The sequence below is a fragment of the Myotis yumanensis genome, unplaced genomic scaffold (genome assembly GCF_028538775.1).
Source record: "Myotis yumanensis isolate MYYU_CA2020_CCGP unplaced genomic scaffold, mMyoYum1.0.hap1 SCAF_2, whole genome shotgun sequence".
NCBI classification, from domain to species: domain Eukaryota; kingdom Metazoa; phylum Chordata; class Mammalia; order Chiroptera; family Vespertilionidae; genus Myotis; species Myotis yumanensis.
The window spans coordinates 145895619-145912346 of NW_027223753.1; the positions used below are offsets into that span (position 1 = coordinate 145895619).

At 39.1% G+C, this 16728-nt stretch overlaps 1 protein-coding gene across 11 annotated transcripts in view; it reads left to right on the forward strand.

Annotated features, from left to right (window-relative positions):
• BBX (BBX high mobility group box domain containing) overlaps positions 1-16728 on the forward strand; it is a 291018-nt gene that overhangs the window by 245955 nt on the left and 28335 nt on the right. For all 11 annotated transcript variants that reach the window (XM_070406138.1, XM_070406133.1, XM_070406134.1 and 8 more), the window contains 3 exons: positions 7312-8320; positions 9310-9448; positions 12929-13077. In XM_070406138.1, the coding sequence (XP_070262239.1) occupies positions 7312-8320; positions 9310-9448; positions 12929-13077 (1297 nt within the window). The remainder of the gene's footprint in view (positions 1-7311; positions 8321-9309; positions 9449-12928; positions 13078-16728) is intronic.

A 16728-nucleotide genomic window follows, 5' to 3' on the forward strand; every position in this document is an offset into this window, starting at 1 on the left:
GACAAAGAAGGACAAAATATAATTAAGAGCGAAATAAAATGGGATGGTACCCATTTCTTTATACCAGTCAAAGGGTTTCTATTTCTGTAGCATTACTTGTCTAATACACATGATTATTTTTTACTGGTCATTTCTCTAAGTCTTTTAAAGGCACATTAAATAAATGAATTGGTAGTTCTGAAGAAAGGCATACACTTTAAAATGCCTTTGATTCCATGAGATAAAGACTTGATGTACTCAGATTTATTATGCCTTTAAAGCAAGTCCCCAGTAACAAATCCTGAACCTAAGATGTGGTCTTACCTGAACTGAACATGACAGCCTCCTTGAACTGCAGAACATAAAGCATAATCCCTCCATTTTATCTGACCCCTTCAATATTCCTGTTGCATTTTTTTCTTTGCAGTCATTTTTAAGAGTGTAGTCGTATATATCCATTCAACATGTACATCGTTAAGACCTCGGTTTCAACATACTAGTTTTGTTTTTCTTTAGGGAGTGAGTTACATTTTTTTTATTTACATTTCTTCTAACACATCACTGATGTGCCATTCTGATTACACAAAACAGTGAGAAACCACTTTTTTAGAGTTAAAATTAAAGTATTGTCAAGGTGAAAATTAAAATTTCCATGTTTCATTTTCACTGATGCTCTTGTGAAGCATAGCCAAGGACAGTGTGATTGCTAATCCAGGCCAAACAGTAGCAGGATCATAATTAGCACTGTTTGTTTGTTTTTAATAGACTCAGAAAGTAACTCTTCCTTGGTATGAATCAGAAAGCATTTAGACTCATCCGTTATTTTGGAACTAATGAATCATGCAGTTATCTGTTGAATGCATTTGTTTTGAAGACAGGTACTAGGGTATTCTTGGTGAATAATACAAAGGTGAACAGGATACATTTTGTATCCACTGAGTTACCCTTATAAAAATAGAGTGTAGTACCTGAGGAAATACACAATAGATACCAAGTATTGGTGCCCAGCATTTGATTTAAGACATTAACATTTTAACTTCTCTGAACACAGCCATGGGAATCCACCCAGAAGGTGCCCTGCAGATGATTTTACATTCTCACTTTAAAAGAAGGTGATTGTTCAATTTAAAATAATAATAGAAGAATAAATTGTCATTTACTAAGGCATGTTCTGTTTCGGGGCCTGATTAACAACCTTCTGTTAAGGTCAATCTGACTAATTAATAACAGACAATAATTTTGCACTTCCCACAGTGCAGTTTTATTCATTTGAGTTCGCATTGATTTATGTTTTTTTTTGTGTCCACTGTGTGCTTACCCGTGCACACGTCCTTGCATCTTTATGTAATGTAGTGTGTATGCACTTTAAGTCCCACTGAAGTGTTGATATATGCACCCAAAAGTAGACGTAAGTAGAGATGCTTGTACCCAAAAGTAGAACTGAGCTTAATGTGTGTTTAATAAGAGTTGCTTCTTGGAAGGTAACCGATTTAAGTCTTCCTGAGTCTAATTTTGTTGTATATGTTTCTTTTTTCAACTCTAGACTCATTCAATCCTATATGAACAATTAGAGCAAAGCAGTTAGTCTGCCAGAGCCATGATGTGCTATTAATGCTACCAATATGAATATCACTAGTAATAATAATAGCCAACATTTTCTCTATATGCCATAAGGCCCCAGAGAGATGATTGTCAGAATATATTATTTTTGTTTTATACAAGGCACTAATTTAAGTACTGTACATGTGCAACTCCTTGAACTTCACCATATTCCTAAACCAAATACTACTAACAGTCTTGTTTTATAGTTTGGGAAACAGAGGCACAAAAAGATTTAGATAAAATGAGCTAATCAGTCTGCAATCTTACGCAATCTGGCTCTAGAAACCCTGCCTTTTGTTTTGTTTTGTTTTGTTTTGTTTTGTTTTGTTTTGTTTTGTTAATCCTCATCCAAGGATATTTTTCCATTGATTTTTAGAGAGAGAATGGAAGGGAGGGGAAAAGAGAGAGAGAGAAACATCAATGTGAGAGAGATACATTGATTGGTTGCCTCCCTCATGTGCCCAGACCAGGGCTGGGGATTGAGCCTGCAATCAAGGTATGTGTCCTTGACCAGAATGGAACCCGAGACCCTTCAGTCCACAGGCTGTTGCTCAATCCACTGAGTCAAACTAGCTAGGGCTAGAGTCCCTTCCTTTTGAGACTGCCTTTCAATAGAGAATTTGCTCATATCTAAGAGTGATGGCATCCATAACTATTCCCAGGTTCTGTTTATGTCATATAGACTTATAGACTATTAATTCCTAAAGACTTTTGAAAATTATCCTATATAATAAAGAGGGAATATGTAAATTGACCATCACTCCATCACAAAGATGGCTGCACCCACAGCAGAGGCTAAGTTCCCATAACAAGCCTTAACGAGCAATCAGCAGGGACCTGAGGCTGCTCCCCCCGCCCCGGGCCGGGGAACCTCAGGTCGGGGAGCCTCAGGTCGCGCCTCCCACCCCAGTGCTGGGAAACCAGAGGCTGCGCCCCCTGCCCAGCAGGGCTTAATGGGGGACCTGAGGCCGCGCCCCCCCTCCTGGCGGGGTTTGTCAGGGGACCTGAGGCCACGCTCCCCACCCTGGCACCGGGCCAGGGGACCTCAGGCCGCACCCCCTGCCTGGTGGACTTGACGGGGGACCTCAAGCTGTGCCAACCACCCTGGTGCTGGGCCAGGGGACCTCAGGCTGTGCCCCCCACCCCGGGCCGAGGGACCTCAGGCCGCGCTCCCCACCCCAGTTACAGGGGACCTGAGGCTGCACCCCCTGCCCAGTGGGGCTTGACGGGGGACCTCAAGGCGCTCCCCTCACCCCGGCGTCGGGCCGGGGACCTCAGGCTGCGTCCCCTGCCCAACAGGGCTTGACGGGAGACCTCAGCCTGCGCCCCCCACCCAGCGCCGGGCCAGGGGACCTGAGGCTGCGCCCCGTGCCCAGTGGGGCTTGACTAGGGTGCAACTGGCCGGGTCTGGATCTAGCCCAATGAGGGTGGGGCCAGCCGGATCTGGGTCTCGTGTGATTTCTAGGCACATGTGGGTGGGTGGGGACTAAACTCTGGGTCCCGTGGTGCACCCCAGACACTGACAGGAGGAAGATTTTCATATACATTTTACTAATTTTCTTTCATCTCTGACACTTATAGAGAAAGGACAAATAGCAATATTAAAATATTTCCTCTAATTAATCCCCTTTTAATGTGCACGAATTTCGTGCACCAGGCCACTAGTTTCTTATAATGTTTGAACTCATAGAAAAGGAGATAAAAACGGGAAATTATTGAAGTCTCCCTGAATTATTTCATTGTCAAATGTGCTAGCCCAGAGTCTGTTTGCCCTGTGTGCTGGCTTATATCCCAGTTGGCTGCTGACTGCCTTTCCTGGACTCCTGTGTCCCCTGATTCCTAGCTGGGTTCAGCCTGTGAGAGACACTGGAGGGAGATTGGGGAAGGGGAGGAAAAGAGAGGCCGCACTATGAAAAGAAGGAATGAGGAGGGCTGGTGGTACAGCAAAGGCAGCCTCTCTTTTATGCATCCAGCTCTCTCCAGACAGCCCCACTACAGTTCCATCTTCTACTGGAACCTGCCCCTGGGCTTCAGTAGCATTTCTTCCCTCCTTTGGACCCACTGTGCTTTCTGCTGTAGCTAACTCCCTGGGTTGCCTCACACTACTTATTTGGGTGTCTCAGTTCTTCATGACCTGTGTAACCAACGTATTCCCTGCATTAAATTCCCTTGGCTAGATACACTTAAATTGTTTCTCTTTTCCTATTTAGACTCTGACTGGTACACATTTTCATTTTCTGTTTGGTATGATTATAAAATAGGCTAAGAGAATGCTGTTGGCATATTATATCCAGATTTCAGAAAGACTTTTGATAGATAATCTTATGTCCTTGTGAACAAAATAGGGGGGATTTAGACTGGACAATAAATTCTTGGATTGCTAACATTTATTAATGTCAAGGCAACTGATGAAAGGGCTCTAGAGGTTTGCCAGAGGCTCTGTCCTTGGCCATGTCCTACTCAACATTATTGCCAAAGATCTGGACGAAGATACAAAGCAGCTTATATCAAATGTGTCCGTAACACACAGCTGATAGCCAATTTAATTCAAGTTGTAAAAGGCTAAACTTTTTAAGGAAAATAGAATATCTTGCATCTAGGTACAAAAAAATATAAAGAAATAGTATAGGATAGGCCAAGTTTCCTAGCATATTATGTTGGTAAAGAAATCCAGTATTTTAATTGACCACAAGCCAGAAGTGTGACCTGTGTTTAAAAGAGGGGTTAGGGGAACTTGTCTTTGGGCCCCACTAGAAGATTATTGTCCCTGTCAACTGATAAATAGTTCTATTTCTCTTCAAAAAGCATTACAGGAAGGGTAGAAACTTACTCTAAGAAAGATATTGCTAAATTGAAGCATCAATGTTCCCCAAACCTTGTAAAGCTTTATGTAATTTACAAATTGTATGCGCACACATCTATTCACCTTTGCCTCACAACAGTCAGTGTAGGACGTACTCTTACCCCATTTCTCACCCTTTATTTCCTCTTATGGGTTCAAGTCTAAGATACATAGCTCACTGTTTGGCCTTAGGCAAGCAAGGTCTGGTGCTTGGTCAGAAATCCAGCTAATTGCAATAAAGCCCATTCTCACTTCAGGACACCATCCTGCATCTAGCTTCCCTTTGAAAGGTCAGACGGCTTTTACCTGTGATGAACAGTAAAGGGAACCTGGAACATTATGCTAGAACAACAAACTTGTGGGAAATAAAGTCTGTCTTCTAAGATTTGAAACTCATATGAGAGAAGGAGTGGATTAAATTAAGTGGCTTCAGGGAACAACAAGGCATGAGAGGGTTTTTGCTCGATATTTAAAAAATTTCAAACAGACCATCTCCTATAGTCATTGCTTTTGTGCAAAATCTGGGTAACTGACTCAAGGAATATAATAGTGAAATGAATTCCTACATTGGGAAGCATGTTAAATTAAATAACTTCTAGAGTGGCACCCAACTCTATCCAATTTGTTTGTTTTGGGTTTTTGGGGTTAGTGAGATTTGTGGTTTGTAGTTTTGATTAGGAGTTGTTTTATTTTTATAGTTTCACTTCCAGGAACATAATTGTTTTTCTTATAATTTAGGATTAACATACTCGATTTGTGTGTGTGAGAGAGGGAGGGGCGGGGGCTTTCAGGAGCCTGAAACAAGGAGGTAAAGCGTGACTAGCGCTCAGTGTAATTAACTTCACAAGAAATACTGCATTATTACCCAGAATATGTCCCCAGAGTGAATGTCTGCATTTGTTCAATTTCATCCCTATCAGGGGTGATGAGGAGAATCATTTTGAAATATATTAAAGCAGAGAATAGTGTTTGCAAAGTATTATTAGGTTTGATAGGATGAGCTTGTGCAAATGCAAACTGTTGGCATATCACTGTAAAAACCTATATGCTGAAAGGTCCCTGAGATGACTTATTAGAGGCCATCAGCGTGAAAGGAATTGAAAAAACATAAAATTTACCTTGAGGATGCCTTTCTAATCTTTTTTCAAGAACTAGTACAGTCTTTCTCCCCACACTGGGATAGTTATATTCTTGAAGATCTAGGATAATTGAGGAAGGAAAATAAAAATTATTTCAAAATTTATGCAGAAAAAAACACACAAAAAATAGCAAAGCTCTCATGAGAGTAAAACATGCAGGGAAGATTAAATGTATTGGTGTTTCAGAATTCACTTAAGATAACATTTTGCTTTGACCTTATTTCTGGTTAGTTTAATAAAGGGAAGTTCTTAGTCTTCATAACTACTTGCTGAGGTCTAAAAGTTAACTGACTTGATTTCCTGAAAAAGCTTCATCGTGAACCCATGATAGTTCAGATCTTCCCTGTGAATGATCCCGGGCTGAGTACTCTTGTCATGTTCATTTTTTTTAAAAACTTGCACTGTCTGCCCCAACCTCCACCCCTTCTCCAATTTCTCCCCAGACTTATTAATCATAACATAATTCTCATGGAAGAATTTGAAGGACATTGAAAGTACTAAGGGGGAAAAAATGAAGTTAAAGAGCATCTGATACTTAATTCAGAGTAGTATCCATTTAAAAATTTGAATTTGAAAAATGAACTTTATAGATGTTAACATTCTCTGACAACTTGCCATTTAATAAAATGGTGATATTTCTTTTAAAATGGATCAGTTTCCTACTCATAGGCTTAATTTGGGGCCTCAACAAGCCACAATATTCTTTTTCCTTTATGTTACTAATGCAAAGTAGATAAAAAGAGTAATGTTCAATAATTCCTGTGTTGCCCTTGATCTAATCAGCATGGTTTTTCCTTTAATGTTATATATGTAAAATTTTGGGAGTTTTAAAACTTAACCAAATTGCTGCCAAATTTCTTGGCATTCCAAGTTTTTCAGATTTTAGGAAAATGGTGATATAGTGTATGTATTTTACATTATTCAGTTAATTCCCCCAGTGCATATTCAGATGCATGAAGATTCTGATACCAAAAGCATATGAGTAGTCATGTTAAGTGAAGTAAATTAAGATGGTAAGCAGTTTTACATTAGTTCTGGTCAGAATTTGCAGCCAAGTAAATTTGGATGAGATCAAGATTGCCACCAAATAAGTTTAAAAAACAAAAAACCACCATCACTTAGTTTTCAGGGCTTTGGTAATCTTCAAGTTATCAGCATTATCTTATTTTTAATTGCAAATGGTTAAGTAGAAATTGTCGCTATTTTTCTCATTTCCCCAAGAAAGAAGAAAAGGCAAACATTGGGACAGAGTTAGGGGATTTGTTAAGTGTTGCCATAAGTACAATTCTTATCATCATCTTCGTTAGACCTCACAGAATCCTCTGAAACAAACTGTTTTTATTTTACAAAGGCAACAGAGGAGTAAGGAGTGAGATGACTCATTCCAGCTACAGAGTTAGCAAGCAGCAGAACTAAGACTCTAACTCAGTTCTTTCAACTCTGGATCCCATTCTCCTTTTACCAAATCTTGTTTTCTTAAGAAAAGCTTCCAGGAAGCTGAAAAATGAGAATTCAGGTATATGCTTCTCTAGAGTTTAATGAATGAATGCATCACAATGCCTAAAATATTTTATTAATTTGAATCATTTAAGTTAGTTTGGAAAAAATAGACTGATTATTGTCAAATTTGAAGTTTGTTTTGAGTATTTTTTAAAGGGGACAATAATTTAAAAGTTCAAGCTAATTTCAAGTATGGAATAATAATGATTTTTTGTGCCTTGTTCTCCCAATTTTGTTTTAACTGTTCAGATGTGCCTGGCATCAGAGGGGGTGAAAATAGAAGAATCCAAGCTAATAAAAACAAAAGAATCAGATGGCGGAAGAATTAAAGAATTGGAGACGGGGAAGGAAGAAAGAGAGATAAAAATGGAGAAAACAGATGAAGCCAGATTACAGAAGGAAGCAGAATTTGAAAAATCTTTTAAGGAAAATGTAAAAGATTCTAAGGAATTAAGAAATTTTGAGGAGCTGCAAATGGATGATATAATGGCTATAAAAATGGAAGATCCCAAAGAAATTAAAAAGGAAGAATTAGACAAAGATCAAAAGTATAGTCATTTCTCTGATTTTTCTTACTCTGCCAGTAGCAAGATAATAATAAGTGATGTTCCCAGTAGAAAGGATCATATGTGCCATCCTCATGGGATTATGATCATTGAGGATCCCACAGCATTAAACAAGCCAGAGAAGCTAAAAAAGAAAAAGAAGAAAAGCAAAATGGATCGACATGGAAATGATAAATCCACACCCAAGAAGACTTGCAAAAAGAGGCAGTCCTCAGAGTCTGACATCGAGAGTGTCATATACACCATTGAAGCTGTCGCAAAGGGAGACTGGGGCATTGAGAAACTTGGAGAAACCCCTCGCAAGAAGGCACGTACATCCTCAAGTGGCAAGGGAAACATTTTGGATGCCAAGCCACCAAAGAAAAAAGTGAAATCAAGAGAGAAGAAAATGTCAAAGGAGAAATCCTCAGACATCACCAAAGAGTCAAGACCTCCAGATTTCATAAGTATTTCTGCCAGCAAGAACATTTCTGGTGAGGTGCCAGAGGGTATAAAAGCAGAACCATTGACCCCCACGGAGGACACATTACCACCCAGCTTATCAGGACAGGCCAAGCCTGAGGACAGTGAGTGTCACAGAAAAATAGAGACTTGTGGCTCCCGGAAATCCGAGAGGTCTTGCAAAGGTGCTCTTTATAAAACCCTGGTGTCTGAGGGCATGCTCACCTCTCTGAGAGCTAATGTTGACAGAGGTAAGTGACTTCTACAAATCTGAAAAGATTATGAAAGCCTAGCAGAATTTCTTCTTTAGACCTATTGAAAAGAACCACCAGAAAGAACAATATGGTATCAAAATGATATTTTACATTTGTACAGTTCTTAATGGTTTATAGATGGCATACATTTGTCATTTTACATGTTCCCTAGCCCATTGAGAAGAGTGTCTTCAGGATATAAGTGTTTAAAGTAATTCAACCCTTCCTTTCTTTTTTACTGGGATAGGCTCAGTGTTTGGTTTGAAGGATCAGTATTGCATGTCAGGAGCTCTTTGTCTGTTTTCTAACACTGATGGAAAGAATTTCCTGAGTCAAGCGATAGTTTGGCAGAATCTTGACCTGAAGGATCCAGGAGCAAATGACTTAACTAGTCCTCTCCATTAGTTAAAACTATAATTTAAGTGAAGGTTCTTTAAAACATAACAGCATCCAGAAGCCAGTTACTGTATCTACCTTTATTCCATAGTGTTTCATATAAATTCATCTGTTTTAAAATATGGTGTCTGGCTAGGGGATTACCTTTGGCCAAGCTAGATTTCAACTAGAAATGTGTGAATACGAGGTCTAGCAAGCCCTGAATGAAGATCCTTGGGAGTACATAGTTCTCCAGGGATGCCATTCCAATAAATCTTGGTGAATGAGAATTAGTAGTGCCCACCAGCAAAGGACTCCCATACTCTCAGGTGATTCTCTAATGGAAAAGTTAGCAGTCGGTGTTCTGCTCTGGAGTCACACAATAGCTGTTGAGTTACGACAAGAAAACTTACTTCAGAGGTTGTAAGTCGCTCTTGTGTATGTTCTTTTGTTGAGGGTAGTCCATCATGAATCACTTTGAGTCTCTGAATATTTACTAATACCATCAGGCCCATGATATCAGAGGTCAAGAAGTCACTTTTGAATCAACTAAGTTGATTTCCCTCCCATCCCAATATACCCAGCACATCCTTTCTCTTGAATTTCGTTAGGGAAACGGAGCTCAGGAAAAGGAAACTCCTCTGATCATGAAGGGTGTTGGAATGAAGAAAGCTGGACCTTTAGCCCAAGTGGGACCAGTGGGAGCAAGAAGTTCAAGAAGACAAAGCCGAAGGAAGACTCTCTCCTTGGGTGAGTGTCTGTGAGCATAGTCTGCTACACTACACAGCCCCAAGTGTGGTAGGATTTTCAAGGCAAGCATAAATCTCTAACTGCTTATTCTTGGAGTATTCATTCAGCGCTTAGTAAACACACAAGGGAAACGGATCATGTGTATCCCCTGATTCCTGCTGTTAACACGGTTGTAAGTGACAGTGTCATTCACACTTTCAGTCTCAGACGTAGACCTGAGTTTGAATTGGGTTCCACCATGTATTAGTAGTTTGACATTGTAAGTCCTTTAATATCACCAGGACACATTTTCCCATCTGAGGTTTACAGTGGGTAGTATATGAGTATGTCTACATTTTACATACTGTATGTGCTTTACTTAGTATTTCTAGGCATGTCCATATGTTTGTAAAAATAAAAATGACAGCTGAAAATATAAGGTAAATAAAATTAAGTTTCTACTTCTAATCTTATTTTGTTGAAACCATATTTCTACTGCTGTAAATAAAAATAATAGATTGAATATTCTCTCTGGTACAGAGAATATTCAGTAATTAATTATATAGTGAAGTGCTGTGTCAAGCAATAGCATACATCAAGATAAAATGATAAAGAATTATTTCATCTTTATGTTATACCAAAGACTCTAATACCAATCTTAATATAAAGCATTTTGCAAGTTAAGTTATGGTATCCAATACTTTATATTGGCGAGGAAAGCATCTGAATATTCAGTTGTACTGTTTTGAAAAAGCCTTTGAGATTTCTCTTAGTCTAATTTGAAAAGAATACACTGAGCAGAAATAAATACATTTTTATATTTTCCATATTTGTTCATAAATGTGTTTAAAGGTATGCAAATTTTATGCATTGGGAATATTGAATTTGGTTTATTCATAAATATTTGCATTTCTGTTTGTGGAACAACATATTTTTTCCTTGGATGTTGCAGTGCTTCAAAGCCTGGTTAATTCTAAGGCTCTAGGTCATCACAAAGAGTGAGAGTGGGAATTATTTCTCATGACGATGATTCCTTAAGATTATTTATATTGACACAATATATGTATAATTTTATATATTTCCTTTCTAATATTTTTTAAAGTTCAGAATAGTTCAAATTAGTTTTGCTTACATTATGCTTCAACAATGACATGAAATCTCCATGTTTGTCATTGTCAAATAATATTTTTCAAATGAAGTATTTCCTAAAGTGACACTGAGCATCAGGGCCAGTGCTTTGTAACTCCTGGAATTACCAGTGCTCTGTGTGTCTCCCGGCAAGAGAGGAGCGCTCTCATTGCAAACAGTGAAGTCCTAGGGGACATAGTAGGCTTGCAGGTTCCCCAGCGGAAGGTTCTCTGATGCTTCCGTTAGGTACTGCCGAGGCTCTGAGAGAGATGTTCTCGCCAGTCCTCTTTGAGGAATAAGAAAAGTGCAACAATCTTTTGAAAATCTATCCCTACAAAGAGATTGCTTGTGGGTTGGTTTTTTTGTTTTGTTTGTTTAAGTCATTTCTAAGGAAGCCACATATAGATTACTGGGAGTGTGGTTTTCTACAGGCTTAAATCAACAGTAAACTTCTGATCTTTCCTCCTGTCTCTCCCCTTTAAATAATGGCCTGTCAGAATCAGACTATCTGGGTTTCCCTTGTTAAAAACACACCAACACAGTGCGTGAGCAGTGAGAAATGCCACTTCCTGTCAGTCTTACCTGAGATTTCTAAATGAGCATTTTAAACCTTTTTATCTCAGAAAATGTGCTACCTGCTTAGTTAACTGTAGCCAAGAAAAATTCACTCAGTATTGGCAGTTCTAATTTTATAGACTTATCCAAGAAAAACAGAGGTGATTATTCTAGTTGAAAAAAGAAAAAAGAGTCCCAAGAGACCTTAGGAATTATATCTCACGTTTCATATTTTTGTCTTGCTTATTCAGAGTATCTGAAAAATTCACATCTTACAGATAGCTTTCGGATACATCTAATTAGTAACCAGATAGTATCTGATTTTCCATTAGAATAAACATTTTTTTTTAACTGAGCATGAAAAGATGATATTAGTAAGAGAGAAACGTCACCCCCACCCACCACCCTTTGCAGCTTTGATTAGAATTTGGTAGTGCCTTTTTCTGTTGACAGTTCTGATAGTTATCTGACTGTCTTTTTTCTGCTCCCCAGTTCTTGTACATTCCTCCAAAGCTGAGAACAGTTTTAGGTGGACACAGCTCACATACATCTCATAGGTAGTAGCCTTCTGGTAAGTTGGCTACTCCAAGCTGCTCTCTCCTGAGGACGCCTTCCACTTCCCATCCACCGAGCACAGAGATTCTCCTGCAGCTTCTCCTGTCTGTCTGGGCTGCGTCTTAGTTAATAATTCTCACTGTCAGTGAAAGACAGCAGCCAGGCTAGGACCCAGCAGGCATGCTGCCATTGCTGGGGTCGGGGAGGCCTTGCAGACAGTCAGAAGCAGCCCAAGGATTTCCCAACTTGGCTGGTGGCCTTTTTGCAGTCATCACGGTGTTAGAGCAGTGCTGCCTTTCCGCCAGTGTGTTCATTGAAAACTGGCTTCGCTTTTCTCACTGCATGTGTTATCCTCATGCCGGTCAACTCTCCAGAATGATTTCCTAATGTTCAAATTATGTGCTTGTGTTTTCTTTGTGTGTATATGGTTTAAAGTACTTGTCAGTAAATATCCTATATAATAAGAGAGGAATATGCTAATTAGTCATTACACCCTGAGACTTAACGACCAAGCATGTCACGACCAGATCACAGATCAGCAGGAGGGTGGGCCAGCGAGGTACAAGTGGGCTGCGGAGAGCTATAGGAGGGGTCAGGGCAGCAAGCTATGGGGGGGGGGGGGGGGGGGAGATACAGGAGGATGGCATCAACCTACTGGCTACAAGCAGGTGGCAGAAAGCTACAGGATGGGGCAGGACAGCAAGCAAGTGAGAGGTGGAGAGCTACAGGAGAGGGCAAGGCAACAAGCTATGGAAGGGGGTTGGGGGAGCTACAGGAGGGCAGCGGTGGAGAGCTACAGGAGGGCGGCGCATAGATTCCTGCGCAGGGCTACTAGTTTTAAATAAAAGTCTTACAAAATTAACCAATATACCATATTACCAAAAAGCTTCCTAATATAGGTATATATATATATGAATCTTTAGAATGAGATGCTTGTCTGGATGGAATATGCTTTGTATTGAACTTAATGAAAACTCCCCATGCCAATGGAGAGAATGGCAAATTCTCCACTTCAAAAATATTCGATATTTTAGCTTTTCCAAGATAATATGATAACCTGTTCTGTGAGTTTACCAAGAAAACTGTGTTGCTAAATCTTTTCAAGCTTTTCTGAAAACGTGTTTTTTTTCCTTGCATAGAATTTATTACCAATTCTCAGGCACTCTGTTTACAAAAGAAATACCTTAAAATACATATTGAACTGTTTTCTGTTTAAATATTGATATCATGTGCCAAGTCATTATATCTCTTCTCTTTTATTAGCTCAGCAAAGCTGGATGAAGAATTTGAAAAAAAATTCAACAGCCTCCCTCAATATAGTCCTGTTACATTTGACCGGAAATGTGTACCTATCCCAAGAAAAAAGAAGAAGACTGGAAGCATGTCCTCAGAACCGACTAAAACCAGCAAAGGTTAGATGTGTGCTCTGCCTTCCTGCATTGTAGTCAGAATCTCCCTGAACCCTCTTCTGAACTGCTGCAGGTCCCCTTAGATGTAACTGCACCTTGGTTGAGGCGGGGTAGCGATTATCTTGGTTCCTACCTCCCTTCTTCCTTTCCTACTTCTCCTCAGCCTCTGTTCTTTGGCCTCTCTGCCTATACATTGGCCCTTACAGGTGTGTAGGTTTTTGACTTTCTGCTCTCCAGAATTCTAATTTGGAAAGGCAGAACTTTTCTTGAGCAAAAAGCTGCTGAGTCTAAGTGTTCTGTTCCCTGTGTTTGCAACAAGTTGGACTGTGAGACTATGAAATCATTCCATTTGCTTAATAAGCAGACTTCATTCTTTACTGGCAGTATGAACCAATGAAAATAAAATTCCCTGTAATCCTCTGGTGATATTTTTTATTTGTTTTGTTAAATTTAGAAAAATGCTTTGTTCAGCATGTTTTCAAGACCATCAGATTCTCCCCTATGTATATCAGGGAAGCTTTAAAAATTATCACAACGTGAGTGGATGTCAGCATTCATGAAAGGCGACATTGTAGTTCAAAAGGGGCCTTTGAAGAATGTGGGCGTTCTCAGTGGTCTCAACACCTAGGACCACTGTTATATGTGGGCAGGGGCTCAGGTTCTAAACATCCTAACCTGCCAGGGATATTCACGCACAAAGAAGGATTGTCCTACCCAAAATGACAGTGTTGCTCAGCTTGAGAAACATGTCTTCTAACATTACTTTAGAGCTAAAGATTGGTGGGGAAACGTACCTCTGTTTTTCCACATGGATGTGAGACTTCATTCAGTTAGCTCTCCTGTAAGACCGTGAATGGAGGGATGAAGACCTGGCGTGGCTGGGCCGTGTTGCTTTCAGGATCAGATTCCGAGCAGGGTTTGATGGAAGAGTTCCTGTAATCACCCTGTAGAAGTGGCTGCCTGTTGCCTGCTTTTTTCAAATTCAGTTAATTCCCTTCTTTTGTGGATTTCAGATGGATAGATGGATATATATCTTTATGTAAATCTTACTAAATTTTTGCAATCATGATAATGATCAAAGATAAATTAAGGAGGCAATACAATTTCATGGTTTTTGAAAGGATTTATAAGGTGTATGTCTAGAGAAGATTATGGTTTCTTCTCTGAAGAAATCTGAACCTCTATCCCTTGGTACCTAATACCCCTTTGTGTACTGGTATTTATATAACTGAGGAGGATCTCTTTGAGATCTGTATCTTAAAATGGCTCTGAAAGGCTGAAGAAAATTCTCCCTTCATGATTAAAGGCACAGAGGAACATAGAAGAGAGTTTAGCTTAGTTTTCCTCTGTGGTTTATAAAAACAAAGTCTAGTGGATAAAGAACTCAAAAAGAAATGTTGCATCACCAAGTTTGCTCTTCTGGGAAAATAAAATAGGGATGTATCACGATATTCCAAGATAGGTAGGAAAGAAATCAAGAAGCCTTGTTGACAGGTAAGCAACTGAGCACTGTAATGATAGATCGTCAATGCAACAACAGTCTTTTGCTCTAGAGATTTAGGAATAGGCACAGTAGTCCATGAGTCCAAAGATGCCAGGTATCTTGAGCTCCCATAATTCTTGGATCTAAAGTCGCTGATAAATAAATATCTTACAAGTGGATAAAGTGGAACTTAATTGATTGATGTGCAGGATGAACTCTCTTCCTCTGCTTGTTGTGGTTTGAGACATTAATTTTAGAACTCTGAAGATGGCCGATTACCTATCAGGAAATGTAACAATAGATTTATTTTTCCCTGAAGTTAAGATCTGTTTTCTTGCAACCTTCTCTTACTTGTCTGTTGTGTGTGTTTTCTCTCCCAACTAAGATTAACAGTATTTCTTTTTATGTGAAATAGCTCTTTAGAGGTTTGGATTATACTTCATACAACATCATTTTTTAACTCTTCTATTAAACCACAAAGTCACTGGTCTTACACAGAATATTAGTAACTATGTAGCTGGAAAGTCTTTTAAGATTTTGCTCCGCATAACAACTCATGGAGAAAAAATGCAATTATAATAAAGCAGAAATTAAATAATTTATTCTCTGTTTTATTATGGTATTTGTGACTGATTAAAATTTGGCATTAGCAGCACCAATGTACTATCTACAACTTATTAATGAAATTATCATACCAGCTGTGCTGTAATTGCCTGATCTTTAGAGGAGAGAAGAGATTGTTTTCTTAAACTCTAGATCCTTTGCACCTTTTCTTAATGAATCCTCAAAGCAGAAACTTGGGTATGAGGTCATTAGTGCATGAGTAAGAGCATGTCTTCATAGGAAACCTCATTCTTCCAACAATTCACCATTTGTCTATATTTTATTTTCCCTACATTTGTTATCACTTAACATTCATTATATTTTTCTTTCTGCCTCATAGGAGGTACTTATTTAGCTACTCCAGGTTATAGGAATTGTGTAGAATTTTTCTGAAACGTAATTTCTAGAGGAAATGATTGTGGGTACATTTATACAGTTATACAACTCAGAATCATAGTACCTGCTTGGGTCTGCACTTCTGTTTTCCAAGTGTCTCCTTGTTTATATCTGTATATCCAAGTAGTCTCTTCCCTTTTCTCACCGCCCCCTCCACTCTCTCTGCGCTGTCACTTATGTCTGGATAATAGGTCTTATCAGAAACTCTAAAACAAAAAAAGAATGAAAATAGCTAAATGTCACCTTCTCCAGCAGGGCTCAGAGTATGTTATACTAGGCAGAGCACAGTGACTTAGGAATAGAATTTCCTTTTGCTTCTAAGAGCAAATTATAATCTGCCTGGCTTGGTGCGGTTCAGCTGAAGCAGCCCATTCCCGCATGTTTTCTGGTTTCTGTCTCATAGTCACGTGTATATATTCTAATGAAAGCTTTAAATTATAAGTCTAAATTTAATTGTAACCTCTCAAAGGATTTCTTTTGACACATTATTTTAAGTATACTGTTAATGTATGAAGCACTTTTTACAGAAGTGTCAGAAGTCAAGAGTGCTCTGCAAAATAAGTAATTTTCAAATGACATAGGGTCATGGAGAAAAAGTTAATTGAGTTCAATTTAGAGTGTTTAAATCATGGCCCAGTGTGACCCTTGACTTCACTTTCCTTCTTTTATCTCTTCTGTCTTCTCATATACTGTTTCTTAGCTCATCAGAAATACTGTTGGTCTTTCTCATGTTTTTCCAATTCACACTTGTGGATTGGAATTTCAAGTGGTTAAGCATTTGAGATTTTAATATAAGGAGCAGATTTATAAAAATTAAAGGTTGAGGATAGAATCCCCTGTTTAGAAAGGAGCCAACCTGAGGATACTCTCAGGGTTAAAAAACTCAGACCTGTTTTAGCCAGGCCAGCCTTTCCTACCAGCAAGTTACAGCTTCCAGGTTGGGCAGAACTCTGTATTTTGTCCTATAACTGTTTCAGAGTCTTCATTGCCACCAAATATTTTCAGGAACATGGTGACAGCACATTTGCAGGTATCGACGATATACCTAATATAATCCTGAGTTTCTTAACAGGGCAGGGGTTGTCTAGCCCAATGAGGTGGTTCAGTTCCCCTCAATGAATTCTAACTCGATTATGGCTGCTTTACTCAAACTTATTCAAGTCTACAGATCC